Source organism: Astyanax mexicanus, chromosome 20, assembly GCF_023375975.1.
Source record: "Astyanax mexicanus isolate ESR-SI-001 chromosome 20, AstMex3_surface, whole genome shotgun sequence".
In the NCBI taxonomy this organism is placed as follows: domain Eukaryota; kingdom Metazoa; phylum Chordata; class Actinopteri; order Characiformes; family Acestrorhamphidae; genus Astyanax; species Astyanax mexicanus.
Genome location: NC_064427.1, coordinates 27,844,353 through 27,866,732, shown reverse-complemented (window position 1 = coordinate 27,866,732; position 22,380 = coordinate 27,844,353). Strand labels below are relative to the sequence as shown.

Below are 22,380 nucleotides of genomic sequence, written 5' to 3'. Positions count from 1 at the left end.
ATCCGGGAAGACCCGCGGTGGAGGCGTGTGTGTTTACATCAACACGGAATGGTGTAACAACGCTGTGACTGTCGCCAAACACTGCTCTCCGCTGGTGGAGTTCCTGATAGTCAAGTGCAGACCTTTTTATTTAGTACGGGAGTTCTCCGCCGTGCTAATAGCTGCTGTCTACATCCCACCCAGCGCTAGCATTGGTGCTAATGCTAAAGAGGCTCTGTGTGAACTGTATCGGACTATCAGCGATCTGCAGAACAAACACCCAGACGGACTGTTTATTATCGCCGGAGATTTCAACCACGCAAATCTCAAGTCAGTGCTCCCTAAATTCCATCAACATGTGGACTTTGCAATGAGAGGAGCGAGCGCGCTGGATCTTGTTCACACAAACATCCCCAGCGCGTACCGGGCGGAGCCCCGCCCCCACCTCGCTTTCTCGGACCACATGGTGTTTGGCTGACTCCAACATACACACCACTCATCAGATGCTCCAGACCAGTTCAGAAGCAGGTGAAAACCTGGCCGGCAGGCTCCATCTCTGCCCTTCAGGACTGTTTTGAGTGCACTGCATGGGACATGTTTAGGGAGGCTGCTACTGAAGGCGATTCTGTTGATTTGGAGGAGTATGCAGCATCAGTCACTGGCTACATCAGCAAGTGTATTGATGATGTCACTTTCTCCAAGACCATCACTACACGCCCAAACCAGAAGCCTTGGATGACTGCTGAGGTACGTGCGCTGCTGAGGACCCGTGACTCCGCCTTCAGAGTGGGTGACAAGGTGGCCCTGAGGAAAGCGAGAGCCGACCTGTCAAGAGCCATCAGAGAGGCAAAGCGAGCACACGCCCAGAGAATCCACAGCCACTTCAAGGACACAGGTGACGCGCGGCCTATGTGGCAGGGCATCCAGGCAATCACCAACTACAGGACAATGCCACCGTCCTGTGAACATGATGCCTCCCTCCCTGATGCCCTGAACAACTTTTATGCACGGTTTGAGGCACAAAACAACACGATGGCGAGAAAGACCATGCCCAAGCCGGACGAGCAGGTGTTGTGCCTGACTGCAGTGGATGTGAGGAACACTCTGCGCAGAGTCAACCCACGAAAAGCTGCAGGACCAGACAACATCCCCGGCAGAGTGCTCAGGGAGTGCGCAGACCAGCTGACAGATGTTCTCACGGACATCTTCAACATCTCCCTGTGCAGCGCCACTGTCCCAACGTGCCTCAAGTCCACCACCATCGTTCCCGTGCCGAAGAAGTCCACAGTGTCCTGCCTCAATGACTACCGTCCCGTTGCACTTACACCCATCATCATGAAGTGCTTCGAGAGGCTAGTCATGAGGAACATCAAGACACAACTGCCCTCTTCACTGGACCCCCTGCAGTTTGCGTATCGTCCCAATCGCTCCACGGACGATGCCCTCACCCACCTGGAGAAGAAGGATACTTACGTCAGAATGCTGTTTATAGACTTCAGTTCAGCATTCAACACCATCATCCCACAGAACCTCATCAGGAAGCTAAGCTCGCTCGGCCTCAACACCCCCCTCTGCAACTGGATCCTGGACTTTCTGACGGAGAGACCCCAGTCAGTCCGGTTCGGGGGCAGCACCTCCAGCACCATCACACTGAACACTGGGGCCCCCCAGGGCAGTGTCCTGAGTCCTCTGCTGTTCACCCTGCTGACTCATGACTGTGCTGCAAAACACAGTTCTAACAGCTTTATCAAGTTCGCCGATGATACAACCGTGCTGGGTCTCATCACCAAAGGCGACGAGTCAGCATACAGAGAGGAGGTGCAGCGGCTGACAGACTGGTGTACAGTCAACAACCTTCACCTGAATGTGGACAAGACAAAGGAAATGGTTGTTGGCTTCAGGAGAGCACAACACACCCACTCTCCACTCAACATCGACGGGTCCTCTGTGGAGATTGTTAAGAGCACCAAGTTCCTTGGTGTCCACTTAGCAGATAACCTCACCTTGACCCTGAACACCAGCTCTACAGCCAAGAAAGCCCAGCAGCGTCTCTACTTCCTCCGGAAGTTGAGAAAGGCCCGTCTCCCTCCACCCATCCTCACACTCTTCTATAGAGGGACCATTGAGAGCATCCTGAGCAGCTGCATCACTGCCTGGTTTGGGACCTGCACCGTCTCTGACCGCAAGACCCTCCAGCGTATTGTGAGGACAGCTGAGAGGATCATCTGCGTCTCTCTCCCCTCCATCACGGACATTTACACCACCCGCAGCATCCGCAAAGCAACCAGCATTGTGAATGACCCCACCCATCCCTCACACAAACTGTTCTCCCTCCTGCCTTCGGGAAGAAGGTACCGCAGCATCCGGTCCAGCACGACCAGATTCTGCAACAGCTTCTACCCCCAAGCCATCAGACTCCTCAACTGTAGAGACTGAACTGATGGTTTTTCTGTACATGCACACACACTCTTACCCCACTTACCCCAGAAAATGGAAAGCACTAAAAACCCTACTACCTCACTGGACTCTATTGCACACTGTGTAATAGAGGTAATTACTACCTCACTGGTCTTTTTTGCACACTGCATAATTTGCACACTGTCTTGTTATTTATTATTCTTTGTCTGTATTGTGTTGTATTGTCTGTCTGCACTTTTGTACTGTTGCACTATTGTTCTGTCTACACTGTGTTTATGTGCACCATGGTCCCTGGAGGAACGTTGTTTCGTTTCACTGTGTACTCTGTATATAGCTGAAATGACAATAAAAACCACTTTGACTTTGACTTTGACTTTTGTCCCACCCCTAGTTTCTGTGCTGATGAATGCTGGATATACTGAAAAGTCTAACTAAAGTTACTCAGTAAATAGTTTTTAAGCTGCTGCTTTTGCTTACTGCTCACTTTTGATACGTTTGGACTTTTGTTACCTTCAGTTTCATTTGACTCATTATTTTATTGAAGTGCCAAAACTGTTAATCTACATATCCATTTAGTTAAAAATGTGCAATTAGGTTTTGAGCCTTTATCTAAATGTGTGTTGGAATAAAAAATGGTTCATTTTACTTCCCACATTAAAGATCTACTAATAACAAGAGCATTGCATTCTTAGGTATGTATCATTATCATCATCAAATAATGAAACAGTTAGTGCACAAACGTATAAAGAATTTAATGTTAAAATACATCATCATAAATACTAAAACAGAAATAAAATAGATCGTAATAATAAGTATGTGTTCAGAAATATTAGTTAGTAGCATCATCTTCACGTTCACATTCTTACACACTCAGTAATGTCTCACATATTAATCATGAGAAAAGTAAAAATATACACTGTATACAGAGATACAGACTATGACATGGTGCCAAGAGCATTTTTGCCATTTATAAACAATGTATTAACAATTAAATGTTATAATGCAGTTCAAGATAAATACAAAAGTATTTACATAAGCATGTGTAACATCTATTTACAGTGGTATCCTATAACATATAATATAAACAGCGTAAAAAAGACATACTGTACATTCTGTGTTATTTTTTTCTTATATTTACACTCAATTTATTAAAACAGACATTGATTTACGGGTCCTGAAAGCCTTTGAATGTACAGGGAAAAGTAACAATATAATAATTGAAAGATACGCTCATTTTATCCATTATACAAGGAAATGGGCGCATTAGTATATAGTGCCCTTAGGTAACAGTAGCAGATGAGAGCAGATTCAGTCTCTAAACAGGGTGGGGTTGGTGATATTGAGTTTCGGTATGAAGGCTTGGTCCAGGCACTGGCACAGAGGGGGTCACGGCGGAGTATGTTTTCCCGTTAAAAAGGAAGTAAGGATAGTTGATTGGCATCGGTATCTCATGTGATGGGAGCTGGTTTGAAGTGTTGGGGAACGGCAGGTGTGGAACAGATAAAGAACTGGTGTCTGGAGGTAAACACTGTAATGGGATAGGCTTTATTAGAGGTACAGGAGCTTCAGAGCCTTGCTCTTTTCTATGCTCAGAATGATGAGCTGCACCGAGCGTGGGCTGATGATGGAGGGTTATTCTCTCCGCAGCTCTTGGACTTATATTGTAAGGTGGAAGCCAGGTGGAGGCAGGGTTTGTCCGGAGGTCTACTCTTGGTTCTGTGCCTGGTATAGTCATCCTCCTCTTCGACATAAGCAAAGCCCGGATTTCAGGGGTCGATTTTGAGGTTTGCCCCACGCCTGGTGGCTTCCAGTCCCAAGCTTGTGGTCCAGCCATCCTCCAGTGTACAGGATTGCTCTGCTGGGAGAAAGCAGGGAGAGGAGTCGGGTTTCCAAGTTGGGCTGGCACACTGGGTTGAACAGGGTTGAGTAGGTAGAGACCACCATCAGTCAGGTTACTTCTCACTGGGGGATGAGTTGCCCTGAGGGCAGCAAAAAAAGTGTTACAACAACTTCATAACAACAGCCTTTAGAATTAATTTAAAACTAGATATTGACCCAGTTTGTGTTGTTTTGGCTCTGTCCTCCCACACACTGAGCTTAAAATGCAGACTATCTGTTTTAATTTGAAGCCGTTTACTGTAATATTGGGCAAATCTGCATGACAGACGGTTTAGCCCAAGGCACAAGTAACTGATGGGACTTGAGGATTGAAAGGCAAGGTTACAGTCTGTTTAAAAGCCTATAAAACTCAGTCTGTATGGACAGGTCTGGAGAAAAAAGCAGAGTATGATGCATGTGCATGAGCAGGTGCCTATAGATCCAGCTGGTATCTATTTAAAATGTTGCTGCTGACAGAAGCAGAATTTATTATGTAAATGAAGTATAGAGGGGTCATCCTTATCTGCTCAGGTTCAACCAAATGCCACAACACTTATTGGAAAGTGCTTCATCAGGCAGCAGAAATAATATTAAAGCTTCTGTACGTGGTTTTTCATTGCAAAACTAAAATAAAATAAAAAAATCCAATTTCACCCCTTCACGCCCTACCACTTAGCCCAACCACTACTAGAGTTTTTTTAGAGGCACACTACAAACTGAGAGCTATGAGAATCACTGGCATGATAGTGGCACAAGCGACCAAAGAAACCCACCAATCAAAAAAAATATCACCACTACAATCCAATAGTTAAATTTTTGTAGTGTAATTTGTAGTTGTTCCAATTCCTAGATGAGGATTTCACTCTGTTTCAGGAGGAAAGGTTTAACACTTGAAAACAAGGGGTAGGGTACAATAGACAAATAGGATAAGGCCTAAGTGGGTAAAATAGGATTGGGCTGCAACATCCATTCTTGTATTCGAGATTCGAGTGAGATGATTTCTTACCTTCTTCTAACTTGCTGGTTTGGTTCTTTCATACTTTCTTCAGTTTGATTTCCCTAAATCAAGGCAAAAGCAAGAGTTGATATTTTTATACATATTCCTATATAATATTGTTTTCTCTCTCTATATATATATATATGCTTGCTTTATTTCTCAGATCTTACCTGCGCGCTGTGTGTATTCTCAGTCGAGATCTCCGAGTGTGTATCTCTGTAATTTTTGGAACCATCCACCATCTGCTGCTCTGGTGTGATTCGTGCTCTTTCTGCAGGCTGCGCAGGGTGTTGTTCTATTTTGTTAACCAGCGGTACACCAGCCTCCGTCACACCGTAGACAATTTGTGGGTTTGACCTTTTGTATTGGAGCAGCACTTCACTTGACATTCCGTGCGCCGACTCTCTCCACACGAGAAGCTTAGATGCATCATAAAGAAGATGCTCTAAGCCAAACCAGGACACTTTACTGATCTGTTCTTTGGATTTCAAAAAGATGACTTTTTCTTGGAGATACCTGCACATGATGGAAAGATGCTCTGCTTTGCCTACATCAAACACCCCCGGCAAACGATCTGAGGGTGTCTCCACAAAGCTCATGACTATACGATGTGACTTTTCCAGACTTTCTAAAGTGTCACCAAGGTTCATCATGAGAGCTACTGGTACAGACAGAAAGAAGCTCTTAATATCAGGCGGGTTTCTGAGAGCAGCTTCGACCTCCAGCCGCTCTCGTTTGCTCTTCAGGTACATGTAGTATGATGTGTCTGGGGAATCCTGTAGCTGCTGGTGCAGTGTGGATACAGCAGTGTAATACTCCTGCAATTTCCTATAGCCTTCAGTGGCTATGCCCTGTTGGAACGATGAAAACAGCGATGACTGTTGCTGGAAGCCTACAGCACCCTTGTACAGTTCACCGTACAGAGAAGGATCGTACCAAAGCAAGCTCCTGAAGGTAGCTTTTCTGCTCAGAAAGTTGATTTTGTTTTCAACAAACTGATAAGCTTCCACCATCATCTGTAGCTCCAGGAATGAATTCAGCGCCTCAAATTTGAGCTCCATCGGTTCAGGAGGGTGGTCTAGATATTTGTCCAAGATGAGATTTCTGGAAATGCACGACTGCAAGAAAGGAACTTTCTGATCTCGTTCAAAAATGGAGATGAAATAACGCAGCATGCTTTTGCATTTCAACTGAAGAGAGCAAAGATCTACCACGGAAACTGCATGGTCAGCCAACTTCAGAGTGATTGAGATATCAGTGACGCTGTACTGTTTCTGGTTGTATGTGTTCTTGTCATTTTTGCCATAAAGGGATTGCTCATTTAGTTTATCTGCAATATCAAGTAGTTGAGGTCCTTGAGATGCTATTGGCTGTGCACTTAGTCCATTTAGGTTTTCCAAGCTTTGGGAGAAGAGAATCTGATTATGTTGCACTGGAGTTCCATGATTTTGGCTCAGTTGCTGCAGGTTGGGTACACTTGTGGAAATCTGTGGTTGTGGCTGATCTGATGTGTCCTTCTGTAAAGCAAGGTGTGAGTGAGAATCTGCTGGATGCTGGTCTGGCTCCAGCATACTGGTACTGTCCGGACTAACCCTTGCCAGTTTGCTCCTTCTCGTTCTTTTCGATGTATAGCTTTTAGGTTGGTGGCGTCCTTTGCTTATCTTGCGTTTGGGTGTGGTGACTGGAGAAGTGGCAGCGTCATTTATAACAATGACCTTTCCAGTGGCCTGTTCATTTGCTGTTGATGGCAGCATGTAGTTGAGGGTACAGTCTTTCCCTGGGTGTTGGAGATTAGCCAAATCCAGCCTGTTGTAGTGTCTTGTATCAAATAAATGTTTTTTATGGACTGTACTGTCTAAGGTTATCCAAGCCATTGGCACTTCCTGAGTATCCTTTACAGAGTCATTTACTGACTCCTGCTTCTTGACTGTGATTTCAAATCTAGTCAAATAGTCTCTTAACTTAGAAATCAGCTGGGTTTCTGTGCTAGTGCTAGGAACAGTAGTTTTGTTTTCCTGCACTTGCCAGGTAGAGTGAAGATTGCCTGGTAATACAGCAACTGGTTCCCTTGCATCTTGGGCAATGGTGTCTGGCAAATCTGGATGGTAAGTCTTCAAGTGCGAGTTGATTGTGCTGCTGTTTGCATTTGGGTTTTGTTGAGAGCTTGAAACTCTCATTTCATTAGGATGAAGAATGAGAGATGGGATAAAGTCATTGTTGGGACTTCTTAATGTTTCTAAACTGCTTCGATTAACTTCTAACGTCTGGCCTCTTGCAAATAAGTAATTGTCCCTTGCTAACCTGATGTTCCCGAGACTGCACATATCATTACTTACAATTCTAAAGTTTGAGTCCATCTCCCCAGTAGTTTCTCCAGTTTCTTCACTAGCTGTAAGATCCACAACTGATTCGATCCCACTACTCCCAGTATTGTCCTTGACACTGTCATGAAACCTCCTCTTTTTCTTCGCCTCTATATCATCCATATTCATTAACCCGGGTAAATCTGGAGTCATAACTGTCTGGGGTTTGGCAATGCAGCTGCTGCTTGTATTACCTGAACTTGGGTTACTAAGGATACCTGAAACTTCTTGATCAGGGTTACTCTGATCTCTGCAAGCTCCAACATTGTAATTGGTGGAGATCTCTTTAGTGCCACACATCTCTGCGTCTGTCTCTACTTGGGTTGCACTGACAAACAATAGTTTCTGTGGTGCTGCCTCCTTAGTGGGTTGTGCTTTTGCAATCCCACCGTCTTTGGTTGACTCACTGCATGTGATTGGGAAAGATTCTTCATGAGGAAAGATGCTGCTGTCCTCTGTCCGTCTTTCTTGTGGTTCCACTTCATCTACAGTCACTGAATGTTTCACATCTAGTAGAATGTCTCCTTGTATTTTTTGGGGATTACCATTGCTTGAAATGTCTGTGGACTGATATGGAGTAATATGGCTGACCCCATCATGCTGACTTATTGACTTACTTTCACTGATAGGTGTGTCCTGACAGGAGTTATCCTCAGTTGAAAGATGAGCTTTCCCTTCTTCTTGAGTAGGTTTATTTTCACAACCTTTGTCATGATTTTGGTGGTTTTGAGGATCAGATGACTGAGATGTTGATGAAGTTGATTTAGTGCACAAAACTTTGGGACCTTGGAAAATGCCATTTGATGACAATTTTGTGTTGGATCGTCTTCCAAAGTGTCTCCTCAGAATGTGCAGTGCCCTCTGGTGAGTTGAATGATTTAAAGACGATACAGATGAGTTCGGTTTGTTCCTTCTTCGTAACACCTTGGAATGCTTCCCTCTAAGTTGTTTGCAACCAAACAGTGACCTTGCCTCATTGAACCTTTGTGAAAACAACTGGATCAATTTAATGTTATCAATTCCAGATCCTTTTTCTTTGTTGTTTGAATGTCTGCTTAAAGGTAGACATTCCGGATGAGACTTTACATCACCAGTAATGGGATGACCTGTGTCATTGTTGGAGCTTTTTTTAGTTCTCCCATGATCAAGGATATGCTTCTTATTATTACGAGTCGTCCTCAACTTTGAGAATCGTTCAGAAAGACTCAGCCTTTCTGTCCTTGCAGATACCTGCTGAAACATTGTCATCAAAGTAAGATGGCACTCTTCTCCACTCTTCTCCCAGTTCTGCAAGTTCTGCATCTCAGCTTTGTTGAAGCCCTCCTTTGGCATCGTTTCATGAAGATGGCCACACAGTTGATTGATAGAAGGGGTAGTGACCAGATCTTTTGGCCGGAGATAAGATTTGTAGGGGGAAGCTCCTGATCCATGCAAATTGGGCAACAGCTGATCTAGCTGTAATCTGTGGTATAACGCACTGTAAATAGTGTTGTCTTGTCGTAGTTCTTCTCGCTTAACTTCTATAGACATCTCAGAAGTGTCATCTGGTTTGGAACACTTCAGAAACCCCCTGCATGTATTTTTAGTGCTACTTTCACTATGGTTCTGATCTAAGCCTTCTACAGTGACAGTGGGAAGATCATTATTTTCCGACACATCATCCAGGACTGAGATGTCAACACAGTGTGCCACATCTGTGTCTGTGATGTGAAACTCTAATTCAGGGTTCTCTTCGGTGTTATTAGTTATTATTAGTGTAGACTGAGTGGTAGCAGTTGTAGAAGATTGTGGAAGACTTTCAATGGCAGCTTGAAGAGTATTTACCTTGTTATCTTGTTCTGAAGGACATGAACTTGGACTTGAGGTTTGTTGAGAATCAGTTTCTGAGAAGATTTCTACGGCTTCTTCCTTCTCGGAAGTACCCTTCTTTAATGACAAGGAATCCTGGTCAAGGGATGCCTCTAGGGAAATACTGGGTTGTTCTACTGCAGATTGAAACACATTTTCTTGAAGCTCTAGAGGGGGATCTTTCTTCTCTGTTTCTTTTGTCGTTTTTGTAGATTCAGTACCTTCGGTATCTTTGATCAGATCTTCTGTAGGTCTTTCAGTGTTTTCCAGGTCTGCAGAAACATCAGAGGCATCTGATTGTCTTGTTTGAGACAGATTATCTGTGCTCTCTTCTGTGTTCAATGGGGACTCCTTCAGTGTGGACACGTGGCTTTGCTGTGGTTTACTCTTTTCAGTCTCCATATTAGACAGACTTGAGACATTTTCTGTGGCAGTATCTTTTTGGAAGAGCAGTCCTTGCTTATATTTCTGGTAATATGTGTCATAAAAATGTACGCGGTCAATCAACAACTGTTTCTGCTCTGGTGTCATACCTTGTTGAGACCATATACTTTTTTGTCTCTCATCCTCTGTCATCTTTAAATATGTAGCGTATTTCTGAAATTTCATTTTGAATAACTTCATGGAAGGCATATTTTCATTTTTGTGCTCTGGACTTGACTCAGGTTCTAGTGAGGGTTTAAGGTGACTGTCCTGGCTTTGCTCCTCACCCATTTCTAGTACATTTTGTGTAAAATTTGTGTTGCAAGATACAGTTCCAGTGGATTTGTTCTTGTCTTCACCATCCTGAGTTCGGAGTTGGCATCTCAGATTATCAGTTTCTGAGGAACTGTTTGCTTTGTCTTGTTCTGAGCCTTTCTGCTCTGGGTTTGATCCCTGCCTGGACAACCTTGGGTCTTTGACCAGTCGAGAAGAATAAACTACAGTGGATATTTTTTCAGTTGAAGTCTGAGGCATTACCCCACCATTGCTGGTGTTGCTTCTGTAGATGCTTGGGGTGTTCAAGAGCTGTCCATTTGAGGGAAATGCAGATTGATTAGGAAAGTTCTGGAAAGGAATGCTAGTATCCATGTATGGTAGTGAAGGACTGATATATCCAGCTGTTTGATAAAGAGGCACATGTAACTGCTGAGGGATAAAAAGGAGAGGGTTCTGCTGGTTGTATTGTTGAAAAGGAGGGGTTGTCATTTCTGTGCTAGGAGTTGGGGGTGTATATTCTGGCCCTGGGCAGCCTGTTTGAGCTGGTGTGGAAAAATGTTTGAATGTCACTGTTGCATTCTCTCCTTTGCCCCGTCTCTTAGCCACAGTGCATCCTCTCAAATGATCCAGGGGGCCTGTAGATGTAAGGGTAGATAGTTAAACATTAGTGCTGTAATCTTTTCTAAATGTACCATAAAAGATGATTTTTACTTAAGACATAAAGTCACTGACATGCTGAAAGTCATGCACTGTAAACAAAGGGTTATTTGACCAACTAGCTGTAACTATAATATCAAAGTTAGCCCAGAGGAAATGACTACACACTGATGGTTAGTGTCAGTAGAAATAGCACACACAGAGTGTGCAAATAGGAGTCAATAAAAATCTTAATAAAAAAAGAATAGTTAAAAAGATTAATTAATTGCTATATAAAAGCAACAATTTTTAAATTATTTAAGTGATTTTAGTGACGTCAGCTTTATTCAATCATGAATGAGTTTACCTCAGGGGATAGCTTGAAAAAATGGCCACACCTGTTTAAGGGTGAGGTGCCATTATATGAGGTAAACAACATTTTGTCAAGCTTGTTTAGGCAACACAAATTATTAGGCATTTATTGATTTTTATTGATCCACAGTCTCATCTGTGTACCGGGAATATGTCACAGAAGGCATTACCACCCACAGTGGACATTGCAGTGGGTTGTAATGATCATGACCAGCGGCTTCTGGCTAGAATTGTCCATTCTAACAGGGAAATCTGTCATGCTTGACACGAATATCCCACAAGTTTACCTTTAGCTTTAATGGGATGTGGCAAAAGTCATGGGACCCATGCTTCATTACATATATTTGTGGTACATTAGAGTAAAGAGTGGTTGTTTATTTAATAAGATCATGGATATCAGCAAATTTATTGAGGCCTTTATAGAATGATGTAACATACCATGTGAAAGACTGGGAGGATGCTTAACAGGTGAAACAGGTGGGCTTATAGATGTGGGTGGTGTGGCACTAATAGCTGGCACAAAAGAAACCACAGCATAGGGCAAACACTGCCTTGGTCTGCTGTTGAGCTCCTGATTGTCATTGTAGTCAAAGAGAAACACCTGCAGGCATCAAAAAGAAAAGATTACTTCAAAAACTCCACCAAAATTATTACACAAAATATCTCTATTTTTGTCAATTTGTAGTTCACTACATAATTTGAACACAAATTTTTACATTAAGTTCCATTGAAAGTTAAAAAGTTTTTTTTATCTCTTTTTCTGTAAAAAAATTGAGATACATGCTTTTTATTCAACACTGTGGTACAAAAATAATCTGACTTACAGAAGATCCCAAAACCTGCTGAGAAAGGCTTTCTCGATGTGACACTGCCTCCTTAGACATGTGACAATCAAAGGTCACCATGGGGTCTGGTGTTCTGTTCCAATCCGAGGTTGGGGTTACTTTTTTCACCTTTCCAAAAAGGACCTTCAATACAAAACAGTACATAAATAAAAATGAACAGAACATCCAAACATTGTTAAAGCCCCGGGGAACCTGATCTGTCTTTTATCTTCTGATGAGATTGATCTAATATCGCCATATTTTTCCCTTTTTGACACAAACTGCAATGTCCTAATCTCATGTAGCACTTCCTTACGCAGTCATGAGGTTTTTTCATGCTGTTTGTTCGTTCCTCTTTCTGTCCCCAGCCATGTCAGCATTTCACAAAGAACCAGCAAAAGTAAAATGAATTGAAACCTTCGCTTCTCCAAGGCTGGGGCTTGGAGATATTGGATCATCCAATATTTTCTGGGAATTTAATATTATTTTATTTTATTTAATAGTATTTTATATAAAACATTTCCCAGGAACTTCAAATCTTTAAAACAATTCAAAAGAGAGTATACATACACACTTTATTAGAAGTATAGGGTTGTCCCTATAATTGCATAATAAAGTATTTTACAGTAACATTAACAAACAATGCAGAGCTTTACAAATAAACAGAACACATTACTAAAGTATAATAAGAAGCCTCAAAAATATAAAATAGAGAAATAAATGTCTACCACAGTTTCTGCAAGAAAGAGTACACTGTAAAAATTAAAAAGGTAAGAAAACCCACATTTTCAAGACAATTTACTGCACTAGATTTCTGGGTTTTAAAGCCAACTCAACTTTTAAGATTTAAAAAAGACAGTCAACTAGAAATCTTTAGTTCAGATAATTCATGTTTTATATGCATAAAAATGTGTTGATATTTGGCCTCTTTTTGGTTCTATAAAATCCTTTCAATCAACTAAAACATTTAACTATGTTGTATATACTCATACTCATACCCACATAATAATCACAATATTATATATTTTTTATTTAAGTTGGCAACTGAGAATTTATGACAATCTTATTGTCAGTCATATTAGCTTGCAGTTTGGCCTGTCACAATAATTGCAATATCGATTTATCGTACAATAAATGAACATGACCTCAATCATTTTTGATAATCGTGATATCATCTATTGTGTTTATTTGTATGTTTGTTCACATATATAACAGTAAACAGTATTTTAGCCAGTCATGTTTCAATAACTGTGACTCCATACACACAGTGTGGACTAAATTAGTTGAAGAAATAAGTATATATTTCCCAAACTAATTATAATAAATGACTAACTCAATTTTTGCTGTCTTTAAAAAGTGTATAATTGCTTTTGTATGCTTTTCTGTTATTATTATGTCAGTGGAATTTAATAGTCTTAAAATTACAAAAATATCATGTATCTCAATTATTTCTGGGACAATATAACGATCACAAAAATTCTGTGACAGGCCTACTTGACCAGCAAATTTGACCAGCTGGACCCAACCAGCATATAGTCTATATATCTATATCTCTTATATCTATATACGCTCTTATAGCCTTCAACACTAAGACCAGGCTTACTTATATCAACAGTTGTTCTCTAGAATCGTATACAGCACCTTTAAAGATTGTTAAAAGTCATTTATGGCAAGAATTGCTGTCTATATAAGTAAAAAAAAAACATAAACTTTTATTTTAATGTTATAGTCATTCAATTCTGCTGGTGAAGGTTTCCCCTGTGTTAAAGACAAACAATAAAGCAGGTGCCAAACACTGTCAGGAAAATCATAGCAGACCTACAAATGTGCATTTCCTGACAAAGTGTAACTAACCTTGAAAACTATCAGGTTTTTGGCGGTTAATGAGCTGCTGGCCGCGTGCTTCAGGGCCACATCAACATGCCTGAACAAATAAACCCCGTGTGATGGCTTTCCCAAAGAATACTGCTGCTGCGTCTCCGTCCTTAATCCGTGCCGGTAAATCTGAGTTGTTGTTTCATGAGATGCAACCAGATAACAGTATCTCTCCTCCATTTCTCTCCCATGTCTACCTTTTGTGCGCATCTCTGACCTGCAATGAGTGGATAAGGGTAAAGTAGGTGTTACAAATATAATGTATAAAATGTCCTGAATTTATGATTACATTACTAATCGTAATTGGTCTAATTAGATTTTGGATTTGCACCTGTGTTATAAATTAAAAAGTACAAGAACAAGCCAGTGAAATGCAGTTAGCATCTAAGCAGAAATGCAAAGAAGTGAAAATATATAAAAAATGTAAAAATAAATCAATAGAAGAAAGACATAAGTGAGTGCAAACTTAATGTGCATGTGAAGATGATGAGGTAGCACAAGTGTATACATACAGTACATATATATATATGTGTAGATATAAAAAAAAATGATGCATACAAAAAAATAAATGCAATATATTTAAACAGATGTCGGTACCACTTTAAAATAAGGCTCCTTTATAAACTGATTATAAATAGTTAGGATGTTATTAATGGCTATTAATTAGGTTGTAAATACTAAATAATAAAAACAAAATTATTAAGCATTTATATATAAAACACATAAATAGGCCTGTTGTTTGCGAAACAATGATTCCACATTCATTTATACAGTTAAACCTCAGATCTTACTGGACACTTATCCAAATTTGCCTTGTCCATCAGTCAACATTAACATTTCTAATAAAATAACATAGAAAGTCAGTTATGTCACCACATAAGAATTAAAATAATGAATCTGGGTAGTTAAATAAATAAAGTTATTAATGGATATAGGCAAAGTAAGGTAAGCATCCAGAAAGATCTGTGGTTTAATGGTATAAATTAATGTGTTGTAATGTATGTGTTGTAACTGCGTATTAATGTATGTTTAGATATTTACAACCCAATGAATAGCCAGTAATAAACTCCTTCATAAGGGAGCCTTATTTTAAAGTGGTACCCAGATGTCTAATTGGACAGTGTGTAATCAACTGGGATTAATGTATCTATATACATAAACACACAGGCAAGTAATTAAACATATAAACAGATGGGTATGAATCAGTGGGGAAATAATGTAATGTTATGAGTGCATTCTGTTAATAATTACCGTGATTAATTCACTCACTGACCTTTTTTCTGAGTATTCTTTGAGAAACTCCTCATTTTGGACCAACTTTACATCTTTCCACAGCCAGGCATTAGCGTGCTCCTTCCTCATGTCTAATCTGGCTTCTTTTAGTTTGGACTGAATAAGACTGTAATCCCGGCTTTCCTCGGGGCACGGCTCCAAGAGGACTGGGCGGTGGAGTGCAAAGTCAGAGAACATAGTTCAAACCAAGAGAGCAGAGCAAAAATAGCACAGGTATCTACAGTATTAAATGTAATATGAAGAAGTTTGCTAAAACATTACTATTCTGTTCATATCTGCATACAGTTGTAGTCAAAAGTTGGAACACCTTCTTATTCAGTGTTTTTATTATTTAATTTGTTTCCTGTATTGAAAATACTGAATACTGAAGTGATCCAGACCATGAAGGAACACATAAGGAATCATGTAGTGACTTAAAAATGTTAAACAAACCAAAATACTTGTGTGGTTTCTGAGGCTGGTAACTCTGATTAATTTATCCTGTGCAACAGAGAAACCTCTTGCTCTTTCTTTCCTGGAGTGGCCCTGATAAGAGCCAGTTTCATCATAATGTTTTGGATGGTCTTTTCAGTTACTGCATTTCAGGATACTTTCAAAGTTCTTGAAATGTTTCGAATTGACTGACCTTCATTTCTTAAAGTATTTTACTTCAGTATAAATATTACTTAGTAAAGAAAAAACTTAGTAGTTTTTGCCATAATATGGATAAGAACAGATGTGCAAAGCTGTCATCTAAGGAAAATGCAACAATCTAAAATATAAACCATATATGTTTATGTCAGCCCTGACGCTGTCAGTCTGCCCATTCAGTACAAGTGTTCTTCTAAAGACTCCATTTCCCTGTGTTCTCAGCCCATGGACTACAATGACTCTTCTGAACACATGCCACTGCAGCGTTCAGCCTCACCCACTTTCTGATTGCTTCTTTCCCACACCTGTTTGTATTAGTATAAATAGTCCTCTGTTTCCTCTGTTCACTGCCGAGTATTATCTAGTTTTCTACGAAATGTTTTCCAACTCTCTCTTGTCTTCTTGTTATCACCCCGTTTATCGCCTCTTTGTTTACTCTCTTGCCTAGCCCTATAGTTTTATTGTGGATCTTTAGTTACCGACCTTGCTTCCTTCTTTGACTAGTCTCTTGCCTACTCTCTATCCCCATTTATCCTGCTAGAAAACCTGCGTTTTCTAATCAGCACTTGTCTCACCTTGTCCTGGCCTTGCTGACAGTTTACTAAATAATTACATATGTTTTTTGTTCATAGTTTTGTTGACTTTAGTATTAATCTACAAGCAGAAAAGTAGTGAAAAAAACACTGAATTTAGGGTGTGTCCAAATCTTTGACTGGTACTCTATATGTATATACCGATCAAGAATAACATTATGACAACCAACTTATTTCTACACCCATCATTACATTCTTTTTTCATCTTCATTTATCATATAGGAGCACTTTGTAGTTCTGTAATGACAGACTATAGAATATACACCTCTTTGTTAGCCCCCCTTTTACTACAATATTCAGGATCCCACAGAGCAGGTGTTATTTGGGTGGTGGGTCATTCTTAGCACTACAGTGACACTGGTAGTGCTGGCATGAGTGAGTCGAGAAGACACAGCAGTGCTGCTGGAGTTTTAACCATCTCGCTGTTTATAAATGAATAACAGGTGTAGAAACAAGGATCACAATGTCATAATGTTTGGCTTGACATTTTAAATGATGAATCCACAGTAATATACTATACTATTTTTTATGTTTTATGTGTGTTGTGGGTCAGTGGGTTAATTTGTAGTAGAACCTTGTCCAGTCGCCCGCTTCTTCCTGGGGATGGTGAAGTTCCTCAGTGCCAGGGTGCCTGCAGGCTTAGCGGGGTTGGTTGAGGAGAGCTGACCTCCTTCACTCCCTCGTCCCTCCATGTAAGTCACCTACAGAATATCACCCTGTAAAAAGTGAATACCTCTACTGAGTACTGTGATTAATACTACACAACTCTGCCCTTTGTTCTGAAGACCACAAATGATGGCCTATGTACACAATGCCTCTAGTATCAGAGGCTATGCTTTAAAAAACTTGTCATGCTAATGTGTGAAAGACGCACCCACTTCGGTTTCAGAGGCGTTAAGAAGCTTTGTCTCAGAAGCTCACTTTAAAATGGTTCTATTATTACACACATTGCTCACATACTTTACTGCTATGAATAGATGCAGAAATATAACAGCGCAGTATTAAACTGTTTATCTTCAAAACTACTTCTTTTTATCATCTTCATCTATTGTTGGCCATATAATCAACCATTAACCATTTCTATCTCTTTCCAGTTCAGTCCGTTCCAGTTCCAGCACGATTCTACTGAAGTGTGTTTAGACTACTGGTTTATTGCCATTTTCCAAGGCAACAAGACTACTTTCGAACCCACCAGACAAAACAAAAACAAATCTCACCTACTTTCATGTCTGCAGAGGCCATCGCTGCTGAGCTGTCCCGGTTATGACACGTTTCTGATGCAGCTGTACTGTTTAAATCGACCTTTGCCTACTCTCAGTAGATAAGCATTTGATCCTCCATTTGTTACGTTTCAACCATGTGACTGAATGACCATGAAAACGCACTGAAACCAAAAGCATGCTATCAGCTGTAATGCGGTAACTGCCAGAGCAGCACATATGTTTTTACACTGTAAACCTGGATAAGTTGAATACTTATCTGAACACTTCAGTTAATTTGACCTAAAACCTTTAGTTATCATGTATAAATCAATTGCAATTTGTATTTAGTCTTCTATTTTATTCCATTTAAGTAAACCGTAGATTTTAAAGACTCATGCAAAATTAGATTTAGGGCATTTTCACACCTGTAGTTGGTTTCTATGCTCCGGATTGTTTACTTCACACATGCACAAACCTAAATGCAACAAAATGCGCACCAATAAACCACACAAGCACACTGTCTCCTCTGACTGGTCAGAGATGTCTGGCGTGGGAGCAAGAAATTAAATATAACTAGAAGATTTTGTTTTCCTGCGTGTATATCTGTGCAGCGTGAAGCTGCTGCAACACAGAACACTGAATGCTGAGATGTACATGTAGTAAACTAGGGCACTTGGCTGCGAGTAGTGAACGCAGCACACACTGCGCGTGTAAGCAGCATGGAGCAGAGACAGCGTTTGTTCAAAGCTGTGGTAATTAGCGTTATCTGGCAAATATATCAGATTAAACTGTGCCTTATCAACAGTTTAGCTCAAATAAAAGAAATATATTTGATTAATGAGTTGGACTGAGACGGGATCACGTTCTCACCACAAGCGAACCGCTCCAGATTTTGTTTGGGACCGGACTGAGACCAACTCCACAAGCTAGAGCTAGGTCTAGAGGTAGCCTGGGAGTAAATAGGGGAAGTTTATTGAAATAAATATTCTGCTTCTCTTAGTATAATTATGCAGCCCCTTTTAAAAGTCTTTAAATTGGGCCAAAAAAAATATGATCTCTCACCAGGAGGTACACTAACCAAACAGAGCCTCTTGAGAGCCTTTTTACAGCATGGCAGGGCAAGGTTTAATTAGACTTAAAACCTTTAGAACCTTTATCTATCATGTCTAAATTATGTTTCTTTTTCTTAAATATTTTGTTTTGCACAATAAATCTGATTTAAAATTCACTGTGAAAAAACAGATTTGTATTTAGTCTCCTTTTTATTTAATTTAAGTAAAATATAGCTTTAAAAAATAAGATGAAGAAAAAAATGCTACAGAGTGAAAAGAGTCAACACAGAAAATGAAGCTTGTTCTTATAGCCTACAACATAGAGGCCAGATATTTAATCTTAGTATATGATCTACATATTTACCTAAGGTAGCCTGGGAGAAATCAGAAACTGGTACACACACACACCAAAAGCCAATAGAAATGAAGCAGTCAATGGTGACAGACTAAACTCTGTTGTAATATTTATTATAAGTTGATTCAACCAAAAGATCTTAATTTGAATGTATAGTATATGTGGCTACAAATGTTCACTTAACTCAAAATATTGAATGCTTGTAAATATCCAATTTTACTTAAACAGACTTAATTTATTTGAATTTATTTATCAGTCTACAGTGTATACTGTACACAGTGGATAAAGATAAAACCAGGTCTAACAATATTTTAGAAGTGAGTTAAAAAAGTTTAGATCTCTGTATGCCGATGCTACTGCTCTTTACACAGCGGTGGATAAATGTGGAAATAGAAGAGAGATTGATATACATCTTGAGATATGCTGTGAGATATGACATAATAAGACCACTGCTGCAGAAAAAAGTAAAAAGAAGAGAAATCGCTCTTTTAATCTGTCTTTTATGGTCAGGGTCCTTTTTTGTGCAGCACAACTGCATATAGTGCGCAATTATAAACAGGCGGTAGTAATTAAATAAATTTGCAGTTTGTTTTCCTGGTTATATGCTGAATTAATGACACTTACTGACAAAAATATATTTAATGCACCAAGATATGAAGGATTAAAGACCACAAGGTTCTAAACAGAACTTGCATTTGTGGCTGAAGACAGTGCAGTTCCACGGCATAGCGATCTAGATTCATTGCAAACACAGGCGATGGTTGTGGGCTGACAGACGGCTTAGTTTATATAGCGGCAGATTATTGAAACACCTTTAAACTGTCCCGCTTCTCTTGATTCGTCTATTGATGCAGGCCGTTACAACGTCTGTAAAATGGACATGTCTTTAAATGTGCCATTTAATATCTATCAGTTAACGATCTCTCACCAGGAGGTACTCTAGCCCAATGTAGCTTCTGATAGCTTTACAGAATGGCGGGAGAAGCACATTTACGCCCTTTTGTGGCCACACTTGTAATTATTTATATATCTGCCTGATATATATCTGCCAATTATATATCTGCCAGTTATATATCATCCAGGCTGTCAATTTTAATTGGGCGACTACGATTTAAATCAAATGATGTCTTAGATCATTTATTTCATTTAATTATGGAAAATCTGTAATTCCTTTATCCTTATGCATAAAAATATACCATGTCCAAATTAAAAATAAGCAAAGCAAACCACCAATCAGGACACAGTATGTACCCCATTTTATTTTGACTTGTCTTGACAAACACAGCCTGTGTTGAATATGAATCAGCAGCAGTGGATCAGCATAAACATTTCAGAAAAAAACAAATAAATAAATTGCATAATTTGCACAAATTATGCAAAATGTTAAATATAAAAATGCTGTATAGAAATATAGGTTAATGTAAACTCATTAATAAAAAAACTTAATAAACTTAAACTTCTTAGCATTTTAAACAGATTATTTAAAGTTATTTATAGCACTTGGTTCTAGCTAATGGAATTTGTCTGCTTCAAGTGTTTTGTGCTAACTTTATGATTTTAATAGACATCAGTGTCATCAATGACTAATTAATGGCATTCTATTCATAATAAGATTGGAAAACCAAGAACCATGAATGATACTAAAGTCTTTTCACCTAAAATTAGTTGATTAAAAGTTACAGAATATGATAATTGAACATTTAAGCTATTATAAATCATGATACTTTTACTTTTGATGTACATTTGAGAGCAAATAATTTTAGTATTTTTAGTACTTTTACTTTTTGACTTTTTTACTGCAGTATTATTTTACCTTAAGTATCTCTACTTTACGTATTTAATCCACCACTACAACTGTATACTACAATATATAGTGTTAGTAATGTCAGTAGATAACAAAAGAAAGTACTAGAAAGAAGTCAAATGTATTATTAACTATGCAGCAGATCATACAGCATTTAGTTCTAGTTTAGTTAGATCTACGCACGTACCTATGGAAACCCACTTCTACTGTACGCCTGTTCTACGCCTGTTCTCACAGTTCCTGGCGTGTTGTTATCAAAACAAAGACAGATCAATCGTCAAAAGCTATTTTATTTGATCATTAAAATGTATAATTGAGCTGTACTCACCATTACGATAAAGACTGCTCGAGCTCTTGCAGTACAAACTGGTGTGTGACATGTGTTTGTAGGGAACTGTGCAGTTTGTCACTTCAGTTTGAGGAACATCAAGTGAGACATACCAAAAAGGAAATCGCTTGACCTCAAACTCAGAACTGCAAAGGCACAGGAAATTACCCAGCACTGCTACGTGGTAAAACCATAGGTTGAGCTTCTTTAGTCCAACCACAGCATGAACTTTAACAGAATCAGCTACACAACAGCCCCCCAGGGACCATGGAAAATTAAAGGAGATTCATTTTTGAGTGTTTTTGACGATAAAGGTTTGGTTATATCACAGGTTTCGACAATGACTAAAATCTAAGCAATGCAATGTTGTGCTGTGTGACTCATACTGCAGTGGACTCACATTTAGAGAATAGAGAAGCCTTGCTAATGTCCTTCTTTCCTCTTATATCATGTGACTCAATAGCACTGAGACACTGAGGCAGACTTACTTATGCACACAATAGAAGATTTTAAAAAGAGAGACAGTCTGTCGTTCTCTCACATCTAAAAGCAGGGTCGCTATTTACTTGTCTGTAACTCCCTTACTTTTGAGTTTATTTCCCATTATGCTTCTGCCAGAAATGTACAAGAACACTGTACTTGAACAATGGAACATAAACAGAAGCAGCATTTGACCACAGCTGCCATTGTGTGTGCAGAAAGAAACTTTGTTAGGAATAAAACATAAAGAAAAGGACACAACTGATGTATCCTTCATGGCCCTCAGTTACCCACAATTTACTGCACATGTAAAATGCAAAAGGACAAAATAAGAACAGCATCACAGCAACACAATTTATAAAAATGAGCAAAAATGTCATAAAATTAAACCTCTAAAGTCTCCAGAGTTTGTCATTTGTTATTTTTAAAGATTTAAATGTGAAAAAAAAAATAAAAAGCACTCAAATTTCCTGCAACAATGTTGCCATGTGACATTTGCACACATCATCACCTCCAAGCCTCATTAGCCTGTCCCAGTTGTGTGACCAATAGGCAACTAATAAGTAAATAGAGTCTTCATAGGACAGGCCCACCTATTCAACTGCAGCCTACACTCTGAAACCTCGGACTGTGTCAGCCAAGAACAGAAAGCTGAGGCTGCAGTGCTGAAGCACAGGTTAACCAAAACTGGCACATAGATAGTAGAGAAAGATTTTGTCAGAAACAGTATTAATTCATTGATCCTTCATGATCT

At 39.6% G+C, this 22,380-nt stretch overlaps 1 protein-coding gene across 3 annotated transcripts; it reads right to left on the bottom strand.

Moving 5' to 3' along the window:
• Positions 1-3,128: 3,128 nt before the first annotated feature.
• LOC103034079 (testis expressed 15, meiosis and synapsis associated) lies at positions 3,129-21,283 on the bottom strand. 3 transcript variants are annotated; one of them, XM_022681284.2, is made up of 9 exons: positions 21,147-21,283; positions 16,980-17,121; positions 15,163-15,328; positions 13,869-14,106; positions 12,015-12,158; positions 11,629-11,791; positions 5,443-10,817; positions 5,282-5,334; positions 3,129-4,376 (listed from the first exon to the last, which is right to left on the bottom strand). In XM_022681284.2, the coding sequence occupies exons 2-9, from the start codon at positions 17,095-17,097 to the stop codon at positions 3,713-3,715; spliced, it is 6,921 nt and encodes a 2,306-aa protein (XP_022537005.2). In that variant the 5' UTR covers positions 17,098-17,121; positions 21,147-21,283; the 3' UTR covers positions 3,129-3,712. The 3 variants fall into 3 exon arrangements, with proteins under 3 accessions (XP_022537005.2, XP_049324842.1, XP_049324843.1); XM_049468885.1 differs by lacking the exon at positions 21,147-21,283 and adding an exon at positions 17,623-17,810; XM_049468886.1 differs by lacking the exon at positions 21,147-21,283 and adding an exon at positions 17,627-17,810.
• Positions 21,284-22,380: the final 1,097 nt, after the last annotated feature.